This window comes from Sycon ciliatum, chromosome 5 (genome assembly GCF_964019385.1).
Source record: "Sycon ciliatum chromosome 5, ocSycCili1.1, whole genome shotgun sequence".
Lineage (NCBI taxonomy): Eukaryota > Metazoa > Porifera > Calcarea > Leucosolenida > Sycettidae > Sycon > Sycon ciliatum.
In genome coordinates, this window is record NC_088647.1 from 5,375,745 (window position 1) to 5,396,296 (window position 20,552).

Below are 20,552 nucleotides of genomic sequence, written 5' to 3' on the forward strand. Positions count from 1 at the left end.
AACACGCAGAGAACACCGTGCATTGGCCTACAATTGCAACACTTATCCTTTGAGCAAAGCCGGTATGAGAATTTATGTTTACTTGTTGTGAAAATTACTGTTACTTCCGTGAACGCTTCAGGGGCATAGCTGGCACGTCCGTGGTGTGGTGACCATGTATAGAGCACGTCCGTGGTGTGGTGACCATGTATCAGTCATTCAGAGCACGTCCGTGGTGTGGTGACCATGTACCACCGGCAAGCTCATAGCCGTCATTTTCCCTATTTTGACCATGTAGTATGTAGTAACTATGACAACCATTTGCTGGTGTGGTAACCGGACTAGGCTGACTACACACGAGCTACACACCTGCACTTGGTCTTGATTTGGAGACAGAGAACTGTGCGGAAATTAGAAATCAGCATACAGTTTGTTGATTATAGTGTAGTATAGTCTTGTCAACATTGTCCTACCTGTTGTAGATGCAAGTTGTAAGCCAGACATAGTCATAAGCGCTGCGGAGACGGAGTTGTCCGGCTGACCAGCTTGCTGCAAACAAGGGCAAACACACAAAGACATGACAGCGAGTTTCAGTCATAACTCAGCCATGGGGAAAAATCCACACTGCCACAGGTATAACTAAATGTTTGTGCTCAATTGAATGCCAGCAGCCTGCTGATAACGTTAAGCCACTGTTGGATAAAGCATGGGTCGGTGGTTGGTTGTTTTTTTGCATGGAAAGTGGGAAGGGAGCTGTACACGTCTCTGCCTTATCTCGACAACAGATTGCCAGTGAGCGAGAAAGTGAAGGCTGATTGGTGTTGCGGCCTTTGGCTTTACACGTGGAATCTACCTTCTACAGGCAGATATTTTCTTCTTTCATCTGGTTCCCATGCCAACCGATGGGAAGTTCATTGAATCACACCAGGAAGTAGTACTCCCAGGATCACACCACCTGCATATGCATGGACTGCAATGTAGAATGCCTTTTGTCTATCCGGTTCCCTTGATATTTCCGTGAGAGGCAAATGTGTGTGCATGTGTTCAGCGCTGTGGCACAGTAGTATGGGCCAACAGTGTGAGTGCAGCAGCTCGTAAGGAAAAAGATCGGTTGACTGCCTGCATGATTACGCTAACTGTACCGCTGCGATATTCCATACCAATACTGCGATGTAAACAATTCGGTATGTGAAATCAAACTAAATGGGTGCTGTCCAGATGAATTCATACTAAAAATACTACATACCACATATTGGAACGGGATGCACTTGAAGTACTGCAAAACTGGACCGGCATCCACACTGGGCTGTGACTCCAGAGGACATAGTGGAACTTCTCCATCCACCAGCTCTGCAAAGTGATGGCATGATGTCTGTGGACAGGACTTCTTCTTGTGCCGCTGACAGGGACGTTGGTTGATGGGACACTTGCACCGCACTGCTCGGCTAGTATTGACATGCCGAAGGCCGAACTTCTTCAGATCCTCCAGCTGCTCCTCTACAAACAGCAGGGCTTCTGAACACATTGCGGGAAGGTCAGCGGGACGTGCCGCAGAGTACGAATTTCCGATGTTTGACTGTGCGGATTCCTCAGCTGCAACAGAGATGCGAATGCCGTGACTGAAGTACTCCAGTACCAGTAAATAGATGCCGTAGCATCTCAGCCGAGCAGCAGACTGGTAGAGAAGTGGTTCTTGGCGTGGCTGATACTTCTGCATACACCTTACCACGGCGCACCAGAACAGTGTCTGTGGTAGGTACCTGCGACTTCCTGTGTACAGGTAGATGGTTGGTGTTGAGTCATCCAATAGCAGATCGGCATTGTCTCCAGGCATCCGGCTTACAAGGGCTGGAACATAGAACTTGCGCGACACTTCCTCTCGGTCGGGGATCTTCATACTGGTCTTTGTGTTGTACATGAGACCAGATTGCTCCATCAGCTCATACAGATAGTCACGTTGCTCTTCTGTCTTCGTGTACATTGCAGTTTGTTTGCCGTGTTGTCGCCAGCGGTGAATGATCAGATGCTCTAGCAAGATTCCCTTACTTGTCAGTAGCTCGTAGAGTGGGCGAAGACGTTTTCCCTGCTCACTCTTTGGTTCTGGGCAAAAGAGAAGTGAAGCGATTCTCAGCAGCCATTCCACATCAATGATGACTTTGGATGACAGGATTCGGTTCTCTGGGTAGTAGAGAATATGGCCAAGGTGATGTTGGTACTTCAACATTGCTTCCACATCAACAGGTTGAGAGTGACTGTTGTCAGCATCACCACCACACACTGTGTTGGCAAGACGGTAGATCTGCTCAATCGTCAGCCATGGGCATTTGAATTTCTTTGCAACTTCCTTCGTACCAATGGTGAATGGTAGCCAGCGAATGGGTATGGGTTGTTTGAACTGCGGTTCCAATTTCTCAATGAAATCCTGCCGTAGACGAATGATGGTTTCATCAGGATCCTTGCTTCCAGCAACAGTGTTGTCAACAAACACTACTTCATCGAGAATGCGACTGTATGCTCTCTCCTCAGCATTGGCCCAGATGAACTTTTTCATTTTGTCAAGCGACTGTTGGCGAGTTTTACGTGGAAGCTTGTCGATGTGCGTGCCAATAGCATACACTGGTACGTCTGGGGCATTGCCAATGACATGATGGATTGTGTTCAGCCAGCTTTCCATTATGTCAAAGTTGGTGGAGCCTTGGCTGTTACCTAGCGGGTACTCTTCACCACCTCTGCAAAGTGTTGGCTCGGCTACTTTCTCCATTTGCTTTGAGGCATCGAAGACAACTGCATAAGCACAGCGCCTTGACGACAGAACCATATGTTGAAGTGCTGAGAACAATTTCTGTCCTGCAAAGTCCCATATGTCCAAGAACACCAATTCGCGCAAGTCCTCAATGTTGTATTCACTCACATCGGTGTACTTGAGATCAGCAATGAACTGATCCACCCGCATTGCTGCATACGATAATTCCTCTTCAAGGCTCTGTAGATCAGGTGAATATGGTGAGTCGGGTGTTGCACAGCTGCCCTCTGCTTCATGTATTTCAAGCGCCTTTTCCTCTGACAACCGTGGTTGTGAGTTTGGAGCTGTGGCTTGAATAGTGGGAGGTGCACCATCAGCGGCATCATGGATTGGGCTATTGTTTCCAATGGTAGCAGTCATTGTTTCTGGAGTTGTGTTGGCTTTAGCATCTGGAGATGTATCAGCAGTCACATCCGCTTCATTAGGAACATTGGTACATGAAGCAACTAGCGTTTGATCTACACTTGGAGAATCGGAATCAGCTTTGGCGACTGCAGCATTCACATTGTCACCGGCAGTTATGTCATGTGTTGTGTCATTAGTTTCCACTGCTGTGTGCCCGCTATCCTCAGCCGAACGAACACCTGTTGTACTGCTACTTGGTGTGGATGGTTGGACCATTCTTTGCTCCAGACTGCTCTCCGCTGCTATGCGTTCCGTCACTGGGACTGCATGTTGCTGGGCTAGGCGATCCTCAATTGCCTTTCGTTGTACTGCTTTGTTGAGTGATATTAGCACCATGAGCAGATGTTGCATTTTTTGATCGGCTTGTTTGCGCCAAACAAATTTGCCATCTTTCCGTCCAATGGTACAGACAGCTGTTTGTAGCTCCACACCAATGGTGCTGTCACTTTTCTTTTCAAATGGCTCATCCACAAGTGATCTCTCCACGCTGCTTTTGCCTGAGCGCCCAGGCCCGCATAGAAGAAGCCTCGCATGCGGGATTATCTGCTGTCCTTCTGACAATGCCAGTTGATAAGCCTGCTCATCCTCTGCGTTCCAGCCTAGGCCAACATAAAGAAAAGAACAAGGTGGACAATAATGATATCACAGTGGTCCGCTTGATCCAGGGATACACGTTTGATCCACAGCACTTCGGTGCACGAAACTGTGTCCGGTCAATTCAGGATTCCGCTTGGTACATGTTCCGGCAAACATAGGTTTTACTATACATATGTTGTAACTCTACTTTCTTCACCTGATCCCAGTCCAGTCCAGTCCAGTCCAGTGCCATCTCTACACTCAGACAATGGACGACGATAACTATATTTAGAAGACTATATTTGCGACAAGACGACAGAAACGCAACTAGGCATGACAAACTCAATACAAAGACTGCTTTTCACACCACAGCAACACGCGCATGTGCCAACACCACCGTCACGTACACACGACGTACACAAAATAACGTACTACGACACATACGAGGATTGGAAACGCGGACAAATTTCAGTATAACTTCATTGATGCGGGACCTGTATGATGGAGGCCAGCTCCTCACGTTTCCTAACAAAGGACTTGAAGTCAGTGGGCATCTGATCATCTGCACTGGTTTGGGTAAATACCCTAAGGTGAAGAAGTATTGTGTTTATGAGAACACAGAATGAGTGATTGTAATCAACACTGGAAAAAGGGAGCTCACCAGCAATTCCACTTTTTGCCGTTTGTTTCTTTGAACTTGTTGCATTCTTCTGTCCAGTCACAATACCTGCAATTAGATTGGAATATACATGAACACAGTACCCGACAATGGATGCATGGAGTTCAGTTCCCTTCTGAAGCATAACTATAAAATACGATTCTATCGGGAAAAAGTTTCACAGGCTAACTCCTAAATTGACATCTTAGTACCTGTCAGTTCTTTGACGATGCACTGTTTTGCACAGTTTTTCACTGCGACACAGCCTAAATCAGACATGTACACTCCCGGGCCATGGACTCTCACTGTCAGCCATAGCAACTAATATCTCTTACGTGTTAGCTAGGTAGGAGTGTATTAGGAAGAATTCAACCTCTTAATTCGATTACTGAATCCGTTTAGCTTGAAATCAACGAAATCTGCACTTATGATATCATCAGTGTATGGCCAGATTTTTCTACCCAGCGGCTACGCAACACATGTACTACACCATGGAGATTTTTGATGCACACCCACAATATACAGTCAAGAATGCTCTTTAAAAACAGCACTGGACATATGCTCGGCAAGCCTAGTTGCTTTGAGAGAAACGTGGACGTGTGATGTTTTGTGAGCACAGGGCACCATGCACGTTCCATCTGCAAAGTCAATAATGTAACTGCAGTTTCTGAACGTCTGAGTAACTTTTCGACTCATCACCCAAAGTCAGTCAAGATGGCAAGAGTGTACTGCTCACGGCACCATTCTGTAGCTGCACATAACCGTTTTTTAGACTACTTTAAACCGCCCGGTATTCGAGTCACTAAATTTTCGCGATCTCTCAGAATCAGCGAGTTTGAAATGGCAAATGTTTGCGGGGCACTGTGGCCATGCATACACACCCACTGTTGAAGTTTGATTTCACATTGGTTAATATTCTTGTTATGCTCTTGTCAGAAAATTAGCAAACATTAATACGCCGCAAACAGGTTACAGTAACTAATATCCCACCAGTAACGGCGATTTCACCAAACTTCCCGTATATTTGTTTCATCCCACGAGGAGAAGCACAGCCTAGCACTGAAGCTCTAGCTCGGGTGTGCACATGGGTACCAACACTGGTGCTAACCTGTTGGAAGTTGAGAATTGACACAGACCGCAATGTAGAGGTTACGTATAGAGTGTGTTCCAATACCGGCAGACACAGTCCTTCTGAGCTGGTGCGGAATGAAGTCGTTTAGTGCTGAACCCAAAATGAGCAGGATCGCGAATAGTGCACACTGTGCATGGCCACTAGATAACACATCGTCTACCATTGCCTTTATTGCTGATCTTGCTGGAAAGCAATCATCCGTTTTACACTGAGCCAGTGCTGTAGTTATTGTAGCCATTGTACTGGCACTAATGCCACTGTGTAAATGGAGTCCTGATATCTCAGCCATCAATATGAATGGGGAAACCTTAGACAGAGAATGGCAAATGATGTCCACGTTGTTCTTGATTGCTTCAAGAAAGAACTCTGCACAGGAAAGTTACGAACACACAGCATTGCTCACTCTCATCATTGCAATCCTTGCCTGCACTTAATTGACCGGGAGCAGTACTCTAATACAGATGATCAGTGTCCAGATTTGATACTTGGTGCAGGCTATGAGTACAGGTTTCCAAGAATAGCCTAGGATCTTGCAATACCAAAATTGGATGTACAATTCAACTGCCATTGTCCTACTGTGTGCACTCAGCCCAACTATGCAATTATCAGTCGTTGCGCCACACTGATGGATGGTAAAATTCTTAGTGTGCCACAGACACTAGTCACAAGAGTGCAAGAGTCTCTCAACTGCAAGTACCCTGATCTACATACCTATCGGATTGTCCACCGGGTGAAGCAAAAAGAGAAGGGAAAAAGAATCCCGGCATTTTGTTGGTCAAAGATCTCACAGTGTACTTGTAAGTCTACCCAGTTGAAATTTGTAATTCTGCAAATGATGAGATAAGGATAACAACTGTCAAAGAGCCTTACCACAAGGAGCGGTTTCTTGTTCCTCCGCCACTATGGCCTTCCAGGCACTGGATAACATTGATGAAATTTGATTCTTATCTGTTCCACATCGGGATAAGATATCAAGAAACTTTGCAGCACCTTTGTTGCCACTTGACAGTAACCAGGGTAATATATATGTGCAAGCCCAACCGCCTGGAGAATCCTGTCTAAAAACGGTGAGGGCTGGAGGAAGATTATCAACACTTGCCAGCAGATCTCTTACTGCCCCGTGTGGTAGGCTAACATTGTTGCACAAATCTGCCCAAACCGGCCTGGCAACATGATACCAGAAATCCACCGGCATGTCACCGGCAGTGCTAGTGTTACTGCAGACACTTGACTGGTGTGATGGTCACAGTACTCCCTATACATCAGGAAAGACAAAATACACACCGGTGCATACACACACACATACACACACACACACACACACACACACACACACACACACACACACACACACACACACACACACATACACACACACACACATACACACACAAAAACACACACCATGTACCATGATGTACCATGTATGCGCCCGTCGCAAGAGAAGCACGCAAATCTGCAAATGCACTGGATGTACATCCACAGATTTTCTCTAAGGCCATCAATTTTTATAGCTATGTTTCGCGTCGTCCGCACACATACCTTTTTGATTTTTTTCCGAAAAAATAAAAAAATCGAACATGCACAGTGAGTGTACGATCGTGCGAATCATCAGTGTGGACAGGTTGCATACAGCGAAGCTGGGATTCAGAAATGGCCTCTAGCCTAGGCCAGCGTTGGTAAATCGTTTGTTCGGCATCTGGGAGCAATATTCTATGAGGTTACACCAGACCGCATTGATCGCCTAAGCTGAGAGGATGCGTCGTTCCGGAGCTCTTTGCACCGCTGCTGAAGTCTGAGTACAATATTCCAGCGAAGCATAGGCACCATGACCAACGGTTGCCTCCTCTGTCCAAAGTGAATATTTACTCATGCTGATAACCCAGATGTTGTGCTTCGATGTACGATTTTTCTTTCGAATGTACACCATGCACGAGCTATTGTGCTATGTACAGTGCATACACCTCTGATGAGCCTTTTTATTATTTTGCAACTTTTTATTTTTTTCCGCCTCTCGCATATGATTCTGGAAGTTGAACTGACGCGAAACATACATATAAAAAATGATGGCCTAATAGCAACGATAGCGAACAAGATCTGAATGAGACAGATCAAAACTTGCGCCAGATAACTGTCTAATCCACACAATTGGAGAAGCCATGTGAATCGACCACCAATGCACACCTGGTCTACACCACGCGGAGTACATCGGAATAGGACGGCCAATACAGTTAACTATGCACACCCTACACTTGCTGGGGTAACCAGTATAGACAGCACGCTGCTTTAAAAGCAGACACTAGATGCACTGGTACCTTGAAGTGAAATTTGGAGTTACTTTACCAACCAGCCTCGGCTACTGAGTACTGGGAACCCAGAGCCAACAGACATACCAACAACCTCAGCCATGAAAGCTATTATAGCAACGACACACTGGATTGTGGAGCCGAAACTAGTCCAACTTCCAAATGCTTTGGCAAGAAGGTAGCCTTCCTACAGGTTGGTGACACACACACACACACACACACACACACACACACACACACACACACACACACACACACACAGGTACACATGCGTGCGCGCACACACACACGCGCGCACACCATATGCCGCCCATCGCCAGAAGCGATGATAGCGACGCTACAGCAGGAGCCATAGCAACTTGTGCTGGGATTGCACCATTTAACAGTTTGCAAGGCTGAAGAATTGACCGCTACTATTCAGCCTGGTCGACGCAACACAGCTATGAAGTGGCTTTTTTGGCCAGTGAATCGCTACTTTTTGGTCTTTTCACTTTTTTTGCGCACACATCACACAACATACTCTGGCATGCACTGGCTGTTAGTAACCACCCAGGAGAATGAAATAAAGTCAGGAGGAGTCCGAGAAAGAGAAGAAAGACACGCGCACACATGCACGTGCGTGCACACACACACACACACACACACACACACACACACACACACAAACACACACACACACACACACACATCTGTGTACGAAATACATCACAAGTTCAATTCTTGAATGACACGGTGTTTGGTTTATAAGGATGCTGCTCAACAAGGCAATTCTACTGCCAATGTCAATGGCAGAAGCATTTTCTCTTGTTGAAGGATTTCGATTCGAATTGGGACACGTAAACTCAATTTGTGGCACACTGCCTCTGCCCACTTTGACAGTGTACTGTGTATCTATCCGGTTACATACAAACACTTGCCGAAGCAATTATTCAATACTGCAAAATTTGAGTGGGAGGGGGGGGGGGGATAAGTTGATGTGATACCGTGACAGCTGGTCTACACTTGGGTGCAAACGGAAAGCACATTCTTGGCTGGTGATTTTTAAACTTGGGCAGTGCAGCTGTACCACAGTTCAACAACCTCTATGTGCTGTGCAGTTCCAACTTCCAAGTGGATTTTGTTCACTACACTCGTGCATGCCAGAACCTGCGGATCTCTACGTAAAGGACACTACTTTGCAATTGCCTAAAAAATGGAATACAAACTTTCATAATAGCTATGAAAAGTATGAATGCCGCAGACATCACCACGCAACATGACAATTTGTTCAAGGTTTGAGATTGTGTGTTTCCAGAATCGATTTTTAAGCTCCGATCATCAGTGGAAATACGGAACTAAAGTGATCAAGGGAAAAACAAAGGTTAAAAATCCAAAGAAGTGTGACACATGACGCGTAAGTATTACAAAAAGTGAGGGCTTAGATAAAGAGTAAGTGTGACAAATGGGCATGAACAGTGCAGAAACAACTCATGAACACAGGACGGGGTGCAAACTCACGAAAATAACCTAAGTGCTACAACATGTTCTTTTTGCTTACACAAATCGGGAATCTCAAACCTTGAACAAATTGTCATGTTGCGTGGTGATGTCTGCGGCATTCATACTTTTCATAGCTATTATTAAACTTTTATCTCCACGTAGATTATTTGTAAAAACTTTCACATCATGTTTTGCGTGAGACTCGGCCGGACTGAGTTTTCCTCATCCGTAGCAACGCCCCCATCCACATGGATCTATTGCCTTGTAAGTGTATTGAAAATTATTTACTTCAGTAGTACGAACTAGCTAAGCCGTTTACCCTTACTTTTTGGGCCTTAGTAGATTGGTTGGTCATATGGTTGTGATGTGCAGATTTCATCGTGCCTACCGTTAGGCGCTGCATCTGCCGCTAGGGCTTATCGGGTGTTAGCGGCCGTCGTGAGTTCCCTTCGGGAACGGATACGATAATTTACTTTTCTTTTTTTACATCACTTTCGGTCGTCGAAGAACTTGGGGGGGGGGGGGTCAGCCTCCCAGTCTAGACGGTTATTATTTTTATGTATTATAGTATATGCACAGTTGAGTCAGTGTGAATACATTGGTACCCAGACCCGCTGGAAGGCGGGCAAAGTTGGTCCGGTTTGAGGGAGGTTGGGGGGGGATCTCCCCCGGACATTTTTTGAAAAATCCGGTCAGAAATAGCAGAATTTGGCCCTTTCACAAGTTTTCAGAGACAACTACAGGGAATAATTGTGCATGGATATCAATGTACAATGTATGGCACACTATGGGTGCACGTACGTACATGTACATGTATGTATGTATGCATGATCGATAATACAAGTCATGTACATATTGTACATGTACCCAGAATTTGTTCTCCCCGGTCTTAGACGAATCTTAGTGGGTGACCCGAGCCAGAGTTGGTTCGGTGACAACCGGACCAACCGGACCGGTTCCGGCAGCTCTGGTACCGGTTTGCTCTGCTTGGCAAAATTCTAGCCTGGTCGTTCTTCAGTGCTCCATTCATCAACTCCCAGCAGTATTGTCTTTGTCCTCCACACTGACGGCGCATACAGAAGTGTGATGTTACAACATAGGTTACTCGCAATTTTCTCGGGTGAAACATACTTCCTGTATAAGACCAACTGTTTTGCTGGTCTTGCGAGAGGACACAGCCTCAGGTAACCGATTTATTTCTATTTTTCCGGGGTGCATCTACTTTTCAACTGGCACTCAAGAACAAAGGCTGGGTGGGGTGTTGGGGGGGGGGGGGGGGGGTAGGGGTGCGCGGATTATTCCTGGAATAATTTGGGAATACTATCGTTGAGAAAATTTTGGGAATTTTAGGGGAATTCTATCGATCTTTTGCGAGATCTATTGACCTTCAGAAGAGTTTTCGGGGAATTCTGTCAATTTTGACCTGCCAGAGGCCCAGAGAACAGAGAACAAGCACGCATCCATGGACGCAGCAGCCTGAGTATAATAGTAGCTGTGTAAAGACATAAATAAGTCATGTACATCTACAATTATAGTACATGTAGTGTAGTCTGTAGATCCTGCATGCAGTGATCACGTGCCTGACCGTCCATTTTGCATACTAAAGAGCATGCGCAAGGCACGGTTCGTGCTGGGGTTCTTTTTTTTGGGGGGAATTCTGAAGAATTTTTTCGATGTTTTGGGAGAATACTTTCGAAGTTCCGCGGGAAATGCCCGAAAGCATAATATCGGGTGCGTGCGAGCATACTCCGCGCACCCCTAGGGGGGGGGGGGGGAGGCATACAAAAATGGTTTCGTATTGAAGAACAAAACAATTTTTGTTAAACCCTTCGCAACCCAAATCCAACTAGCTTTAACTAAGCAGCCATCTTCATCGAACATTTAGAAAGAAAATTGTGCAGTCACATTTACTTCAAAAATGCATATTATTGTGGTCCGCAATGTTCCACTCGCTTCCGCAACCAGCATCCGATGCATTCCCGCTTCTCTGTTACCGTAAAGGCGCGGATAAAAGCCGGGTTTATAAGCACATAAGCCGCTTTCTGCATCAGGCTTTAATGCAAACCAAGCTTGTATGCAAACCATGCTTATATGCACCACTGATATTTTTGCCAGGCTTGTATGCCAGGCTTCTACGCGCGACACGCGTAGATCTACCACTGACTACGGGTATGGCAGCAGTTTTACTATGTACCGTACATAGCGCATGCACTCTTGACCTACCCGATCCGCGCTTGCATAGAAGCCAGGCTTCTACGCGCGACAGGCTTATATGCATTTGACCCGTTTGATTTTCAGGCTTCTATCCACGATGTGCTTGTATGCAAACCCGGCTTTTATCCGCGACTTTACGGTATGTTGATCATAACACTCTCCCTTGCAGCCTGAGTAATAATAATACTACTATGCTCTGCTGGTATCTGGGTTGTGGCATGCCATCGTTGCTACTATCAAGCTCTCACTCCAACAACACACACTCTCTCCCTGTGAGTGTGGTGTTCCTCAGGGAAGTGTGCTGGGTCCTCTTTTGTTCTCCATCTACACAATAGAAATAGAACAGATCGCAGCTCCAGCCCACTCACAGCTGTTTGCTGATGATATCCTGCTAGACGCCATCAGTCAATCCGTCGAATTCTTGAATTTAACCCTCTCCCGTTCAGTCTCCAACCTGGCCAACTTTCTGGAAGAAAGAGGCTTTATACTAAATCCCTCCAAAACCCACGTTCTAGCCCTTCATGCGTCTCGCAGGCAGCCCTTGTTACTTAACATAGAATACAATGGAAATCCCCTAGCTCAGACCACAAATGCTCGATATCTAGGTCTACATCTCGACACCCAGCTTCGGTGGGAGACTCAAGTTGCAACTATTACACGGAAGACCTCCCAGAAACTGACGGCGCTGCGAGCCATTCGCTCCTGCTTAACTGAGCAACAAGCCCTACTATTTTACAGATCGTTAATACTACCGGACATGTTGTATGGATCTAATGCCTTCTTCTCGGTTCTCTCTGCGCACCAACGGCATCAGCTTTCGGTCCTCGACAAGCGATGTATCCGCTGCGTTGCCAACCAGCCATTCCCCTCCCACACAGATCCCATCTACACCCGTCTAGGCCTCATCCCCATCATCCAAAACGCCCACTGTAAACTCCGCCTCCTCATGCTTTGTATCCACACCGCCAGAATTAGTAATCTCCTGTCCAAGCGCCTACGTCGCCAGACTGAAGGCGTCACTCGGATCAACGATCCAAATGCGTATGTTGTCCCTGCCACCAGGCGAGTCTCTGGTGACTGTCGGCCGCTCGTTTCTGCTGTTAAATTATGGAACGCCCTGCCCCAAGAGTTCAAGTCCCTCGCCTGCCATAGATCATTCAAGAGACTTTTAAAGGTTTATTTTTATGGTTAGCCAGCATCTAGGCTTGGACTTGGAGTCGTGACTCAACTGTGACTCAACTGTGCTTTCTTCTTCTTTCTTTTTTTCTTTTTTTCCCTTTCTCTTTTTTCTTTTTGAGTATTTGCAGTCTGTGTTTTCTGTGTTTTTCTCTCTTTCGTGGAGGCTTGCTTGTTGTATCCTTGGCTCTCGGCCGTTACTTTATCGCCATCATAATATTGGGCACCATTGCCCGTTTGGTCTGCGATTCAAAATAAAATTTCAACAACAACAACAACACACAACACACATTGATTCTATGCTAGCAGTTAGCACTGCCTGACCTTTGGTCTTGCTTAAACACATGTTCCTCATCTACACTAGAGCGCAGAAAGTATCTTTCCAAAACACTGTCTTGAAGCAAAGGAGTAGAACACCTATCACCACATGCTGCCTTCAAACTGGCCAAATGCAATTGTGATAACATGCAGTGACTTAATACAGCTTCATGTTAGAGACCATGGTATTGTTTACACTGAAAATGCGGTGCATTTAAAAACAATTAGTACTGAAAGTCTTTGGCGCTGCTAGTCATGGTGAGCAAAGTGTGCAGTGTTAACAATTGTGGCAATGAAGGTTGGCAGTGCTGACTGTTTGTGCTTCAACCTGTGTGCTGAGATGAATGGCGCAATGCTCATGACTGACTGTATCAGGGTTTCAATGTTGCAATGACGGCAAAGACATAAGTTCCGTACTCCGGAACATTTCGCTGCTCGAAAACGACGTATAAAAAACCGTAGCGCCTCTACGGATTTTGGCACGAAAAATCGTACTCCGGAACCTCTCTAATGTGGCAGGAATACTTCTTACCGTGTTGCAGTGCAGACTCGGCCCAAGGATGGTTGTCTGCAATGTCTTCAGCGTGAAGGTGGAGGAGGCAGGTTTGATGGCCACCGCATTCGCACTGCTGAGTCGTAACACCCTCTCCACCTGGGAGTAGTAAAATTCCGGTATTTTACTACTCCTGGCAGGCTTCGCTCCACCTGCACCCTCGGCTCCAGACTTTCTGATCCTGCACGGCTGCAGCGGGAAAGCATGAGCAGTGAGATACAGATTGGCACTTGGATTGAGTCTGGGCATGCACATCGTCGATCTTACATCCTACTCCACACCCTAGCAAACCGAATGCCATGATTGTAATTTTTAGCGTCTGCTACGAAATAAGTTTCCAACTCACTTACCTACAATGGCTATAAATGTAACAAAGGGCACTTGTAGATCTACCGGCAGTCGTCGTCACCGCATGCAGACTTCGGCCACGATCGCGCGATCTGTTCACACTCGTGCGGTGACTTTACAGGAGCATTCGTCAGTTGGCAAAGCGTAGATCTACCGGGCAAGGAAAGGGTAGAACTAATTATTACTTCCACTCTGAAAATTCGCACAGAGGACGCTAAAATGTGGTAAACCTAGCAGAATATGTTCATTCAGTGCTACTAGTCTATGACGTGGATCTGCCCTTATCAGGCTGTGTGGCTACATTAGAAGCAGTAGACAGTCTGGGTTCTACACAGGAGGTTGGTTTACGTCGCACAGAGCAGAGCTAGCAAGATTCATAACTACGAGGTGATTCGTCATTATTTAACACGAAAGTAAAATAGGCTTCCGTAGGGTTCGAGGTGTGAATCTTTCCATTTCGTCCTCTAAAAATGTAATACTGATGTCTTTGGATTGCAATGTTGGGATTCTCATTCACATATTCCTTGGTGTTGGGAAGCAGGTGGCAGTTGAAAAATGGCAATTTTTCCGCATATTATTTGTTGTGGTCATTTCTTAACATCATGGTAAAATAGGCCTTAGCAGCACAATTTCAAGCCAGTTTTCAATAGAAGGAGACCCTACGTCTCCAGGATGGTCCAGCAAGACTGGATCAAGATCATGTTCATCCAAATACAAGCCATTCAAGCTTACATAGCAACAGGTTTATCACCCTGATTTCATGTGTAATTGTGATCAACATCTGTTAGCAAATTCAGTGATTGCCAATGTTTGGCCATTACTAGGGCCAACACACCGACATTCCTCCTTCCCAGGCGTCGTTTCTAGTATGTAGCTATCATATGCTTCCTATTCAGCTAAATATGTTGTCACTCGAGGTTGAAACCAGCGGCTATGACTCTCTTATACTCTATTTTACCGTAAACATCGCGCACATGTAGACTGAAAGCTCTTGCAATGTCACTTCCTGAAGGAATATCAGTCTCAATTTTGGAGGCGAACTTGACAGAACATTGGCAATGGCAATGGCAAAAAGAAATTTGAAGTGACTTTTTGCAGGTGCTTGCAATGAGATATTTTACCGATTTGTTAAGAAATGACTCAATGTTAAAAAATTACGAATCACCTCGTACTAGTACACTGAAACTAACGAAACTAGAGACTCGGTAAAGTGAAATGCTGTGTGTCGCGTCCGCCCCAAGCAAAGGCGTTCCTCAGTTGGACTTGGTTTCCGCTCGAACTAGCACTTACTACTTAGCCAGAAGTCATGCATTGTACTGTAGAGTGTAGTTGTAACATTATTATTATTATTATTATTATTATGAAATGACCCAAAGGCAATGTGCCTATCGAGGGGTTCATTTGATTGAAAGAACAGTAGATGTAGATGTATGCACAAAGAGAAGTAGGGATTGATGAGGAGAGAAATGGGGAAACTTCATCAACTGCAAGGTGGCGGAATTCCGTTGATTGCATAAGCATAGTCAACATGCGCATGAGACCGACATTACGACAAGAGCGCGCATGCAGTCTACAGCTAGCCACCCAAGCAACGGCCGACCTGGTAAACTGTCGAGGCTACCATGGCTACAGGGTTTGTACTGCAGTTCTGTAGCATAGCGCCGGTTTTACGGAGTTCTACACATAGATTTTGTAGTCCAGTTTGCATGGCTTGTGCCTAGGCGCCTGGTGCCTTGTGCTGACTTGGATGGTTAGTTGAGGACAGGTTTCTGACTTGTTGCACAAGCTGCAGAGTGCAGGGGAATTTTTTGGTGTGCGTGCTACTGCAGTCGAGGACTACGATTCGCGCGTTCACAGTTTCGGTTCTTGTCCAAAGCAGCAGCCAGGATCTCTGACAAGTGAGATTGACAGCAAGACTGACTGCAAGACTGACTCTGTGGAACACGTAAGTACATGCACATGGTTAGCAGCTACATGTACAATGTACTGGATGCACCTACAAACAATACCACGTAATATGAATTCTGGGCTCAGGGGGCTAGCACACCAGAAAATACGGTACACCTAATATCCGATGATGCGGCTCTGTGCAGAAATGTAGAATGCATGCATTGCCGTCTCGGCAGGACATGTTCCACAGACCACTGAATATATCTGTGACTAACGGTGCTGTGGCTATACAGCCTGCCCAGTGCAAGTTGTTATATGTACCATGATGTACAGGGGAAATACCAGCTGATACTAGTGCATGGCAGAATGGCACAGCCGTGAGGGCATGTATCAGAACAGGTATTGCCCACGACTGAACGCGTTCAAGTGCAGTAGAACGCCGGTTATCCGGATGTCAACTATCCGGATGATCGATTTTCCGGATTGCCTGGTCGGGCTGGACAAAAAAATTAATTAGCTGGTTCTTCGAGGTTTTTGCTGATTTCCCCTACTCGGGGCACCATTCAAGCGATGCACAAGATGTATTGAAACAGGTTGGAGTCAAAGTGTATAACGATAGTGTCATTTTGAAGAGCTGAAGTGCGCCTTGTTCCTGTTGTGCTACCGAAAAGAATGAAAAATGATGAGAACATGCGGGAATATGCATGTTTTAGATAGATGTGTGACTGCTCCCATATCCAACATATTCTTCTCATCCGAACTCCCTGGAGACAGCCTGCGCACCCAAGGGGTGCGGATAATCGGCACTCTACCGTATTTCACTTCAAACTTCAGCAACACAGGGAGGCTAGTATGTGATCACATCATCATCAGTTCAGATGGTCTGTATGCGGGAGCAGCTAAGCTGTGGTAGGGCAGCAATGCACTAGGAATGTGTGGTTCTTTCCCTCTTTTTGCCACTCCATTCTTCACACCAATAACAATAATAATTAGTGATTCCATTATACTCAGTGCACATAAGCAAGTCTGCTGAGTCACTGCTACGACCGTGACCCGATTCAAACACATTATATGAAAGGAGAAGCTCCAAAAGGGTTCATGGTATGGATGTGGTGTCATACTCTTAGCCGTCCAGTTCACGGCTTTGCTCTGATCTGGACATGTCGATGCCATTAGTAGTTTATGCACCAAGTAATCACTCTGAACACAAGCCCGGAGAGGGGCTCAACAAACACAGCCCACATGTACCCTGGTTTGTTCTTCGTCGGCCTTGTTCTCATTTCAACAGCAATGTAACATGAAGTACATCCAGTGCAGAACAGTACAGTACACATCCAGTCGTGCATTGTCTACATAGCATTGTCCCAAAGTGCCTTTCCAGTGGCCACCACTGCACAGTCAAGAGCCCCTCTCCCCCCTGCATACACACACATGCATGCGAATACATACTCGCACATACACAGTCAAACCTCGTTAGGACGAACTTCAAGGGACCGAACAAGTTTGTTTGTTAATGCGATTAATAGTATAAGTGAAGAGGACATTACAAAATGATGAATGAGAATACATGTATCTAAAATGGTTGTTCCTAATCGATTTTCTTGAGACTATCATCAGGGAAAAATCGTCTCACAATAGAGGCTATACGGAGAAACAAACTACTTATAGGTTATAGGGTAGTGGGAAGTATACAAGGTGAGGTGTGAAAAGAAAAAATAAAGTGGGAGAGAAGACGAAAGAAATTAGAAAAAAAGATGTGAGAGTGTTCCGACGGTGTGAGCTACCCACTTTATTTTTTCTTTTCACGCCTCACCTTGTATACTTCCCACTACCCTATAACCTATAAGTAGTTTGTTTCTCCGTATAGCCTCTATTGTGAGACGATTTTTCCCTGATGATAGTCTCAAGAAAATCGATTAGGAAAAACCATTTTAGATACATGTATTCTCATTCATCATTTTGTAATGTCCGCTTCACTTATACTATTAATCGCATTAATAAAGTTATTGTCTCCTCGTCGCCTTTTAAGTTTGTTTGTCTTGTCGCCGAAGTTGTCGGGAGTTCTTCTTATCCAGATCTGACAAAAAAATTGATATGCAAATCATATGGATTATATTTATGTGAAGGTGCATGCTGTGGCAAATGTAAAACATTGTTTTCATAACATAACCCAGCAACAGTTAAGTACAATGTGGAAGGAATTCATGACAGCATTACATCCGCCTTGTAACATGTTTTGCCACCATAAGAGGCCTTGACTATCGGGAAAAACTACAGCCAGCGCACCCACGGGGACGAAAGTTCGTACCACACGCTGATTTTGTTCTAATCACGCTTGAAATGTGTTCGTCTTCACGAAAGTTCGCTGTACAGAGTTCGCCGTAAACGAATAATTTTGACTTGATATGATGTCTGGCCAACCATAGGGTTGGCTCTAGTTTATACTAAATGAAAGTTCGCCTTATCAGTGTTCACTCTAACGAGGTTTGACTGTACTGTATGCTGTACACTCTCCCAAAATTATGTAAGTTACGTCTCGGTCTGGCTTGTGGCCGCTGCATGCATACAAACTACTCTACAAATTAACTAGTGCTGAGTCGGGTAGCATTTTCTCCGGGTTTCGGGTTCGGGTAGTTTTCAACGGGTAGTACGGATATCCGATCGTGTAATGTTTCCGTGGTAACACCACAATGCACCCCTTCCCTTACACACTGGGTAGACATGCAGAGTATTACTGTAATTCTGTAAATCAACAAATTTTGGCCGTGAGAAACTTTGGCCGTGCGAAACGAAACTTTTCGCTGTCATTAAACTTTGGCCGATTGGGGTTTTCAAAAAGAAATCGATCAGTATTTGTTGCTCTTACATGCATCCATGGCTCAATTAGGCATCATTTGCCTCTATGACAAACTTTGGCCTGCGATTCAATTTGGCCGGTTGGTGCCAAGTGGCGAAATTAAATCGCCAGCGAAAATTATTTGATTTACAGTACCCATTTACAGTACATAAATTTTGTACACGTGTACTGTAGACTACATGTCATGATGATGTCATCATCTGCGACTTCAGGTTTTCAGGTACTACTATTCTGTACCCGACTACCCCAGGTCCTCACGCGCAGTCACGGGTAGCACTGGTACCCGACTACCCGTGCTGCTGCATACCCGTAAAATAATAATTAACATTCCTGATATGCCAGCCAATCAACATTGTATTCTGAGCCGGTTTCACACCTGTCTGCATAGTGTGTGCTAAATGTTACTGTGCATGTAATTGTAATAGAGAGGTTAAGCTGCACGTTATTTTTGACGCGACGGAAAGTTCCGCTCGCGTTATTTGGCTCGCGGAAAATTCTGCTCGCGTATTTGGCTCTCGCGTTGGAAAATGCGCGAGAGCTGCCTCTCACGTCGAAATTTGGCGTTTCGCACCAAACGATGACCCATTTGAAATTGTGAGTCATGTCAAGAATTACATGCGCCGCTTAGCCTCTATAATATGCTTAATAGCTGCTTACTTTCGACGACTGCTATTTTAGAATCATTCGTGGAAGCAAAAGAACCATGCTTCGGGAAGAATCCTAGTGATGAGGGAGAGATGTGAATTGGAGACTCAAGTCATGCCGTCACAGCAACATCACAAAGAAGCCAGCTGGTTCTACCAATGTTGTTCTGAAGTAAGTGATACATACACTGGTACTAGTAGTCTGGTATGCACTCAGAGTACCAAATGTCCTGCCTTTGAAACAAGTATCAGAATCATTGTCTTATGTACTTAAATGCCGTTTACTCCAGGCCCACGGGTACACACATGTGCATGTGCACAAACAGAAATGCTAATGCTGCCACGCATACGCCTGCATGTACAACGACGTACCCATACAGACGCATTCACAATCAATTGACATTTTGAGTTTGGGGTTGCCATGACTTCTCTTTGAGTGAGAGAGCTTGAAAGCTCAGTGCTGTCGCTATCCTGTTTTTGCCTAGATTACCATGTGTATTATTCAAACTGATAGATACATCTTAGCAATACAAAAAGATGTACCCCATAATCGTATTGCAAAGACGTTTCTATCAGTTTTAATAACGCGCATGATAACGTTAATCTAGGCCAAAACAGGATAGCGACGGCACTGAGCTTTCAACTTTCAAGCTCTCTCGTTTCACGTTATAGTGCTAGATTGGATTGGAGCCTGTGGGCTCTTGAAAACAAAAAAAAGACTTTTAATCCCAGGCAGGCCCAGACATGCACATTCTACCAAGTGGTCATTTCACGTTATGGTCCTAATTTTGTTTCTTTTCTTTTTTTCCACACATAACATGGCATTCGAACCCGCACTATCGCCCTGCATGCACTCCCTCCGTACACTTCGCATACAAACACATTCTAGCAAAAGTTGATCTGAGCTCAACTATTTCGCGTACGGGAAATGAAGTATGAATTGGACTTTACGTTACGATCCTGCTGTTGAGAGCCCTATTTCAATATGTGACCAGCTGTCTTTTACGGTACGGTACGAGACATGTACGTGACAGTGCCAGGCACATCACATGATTCGTGCCGGCCCTATGGAACACACATACGCATTCAAGTGCTCTGGAGCCTGGCTAGCACCAGACACTACTAAAGTAACGTATTTTGCGTAGCTTCAGGAATATGCTCAAAGCAGCTAGTAATCTATAAAATAGTATGTGATGATAGACTGGTTACGACGC

At 45.4% G+C, this 20,552-nt stretch overlaps 1 protein-coding gene across 2 annotated transcripts in view; it reads right to left on the reverse strand.

Moving 5' to 3' along the window:
• The window catches only part of LOC135817317 (uncharacterized), a 97,650-nt gene that overhangs the window by 3,956 nt on the left and 73,142 nt on the right, over window positions 1–20,552 (reverse strand). Inside the window, exons 4-7 of one of the 2 annotated variants that reach the window (XM_065330480.1) lie at window positions 5,530–5,919; window positions 4,425–4,490; window positions 1,226–3,786; window positions 453–528 (exon numbers count right to left, since the gene is read on the reverse strand). The exons of the other annotated variant lie outside the window; for it this stretch is intronic. Of the exons in view, the coding sequence (XP_065186552.1) occupies window positions 453–528; window positions 1,226–3,786; window positions 4,425–4,490; window positions 5,530–5,919 (3,093 nt within the window). The remainder of the gene's footprint in view (window positions 1–452; window positions 529–1,225; window positions 3,787–4,424; window positions 4,491–5,529; window positions 5,920–20,552) is intronic. 2 annotated transcript variants of the gene reach the window in all.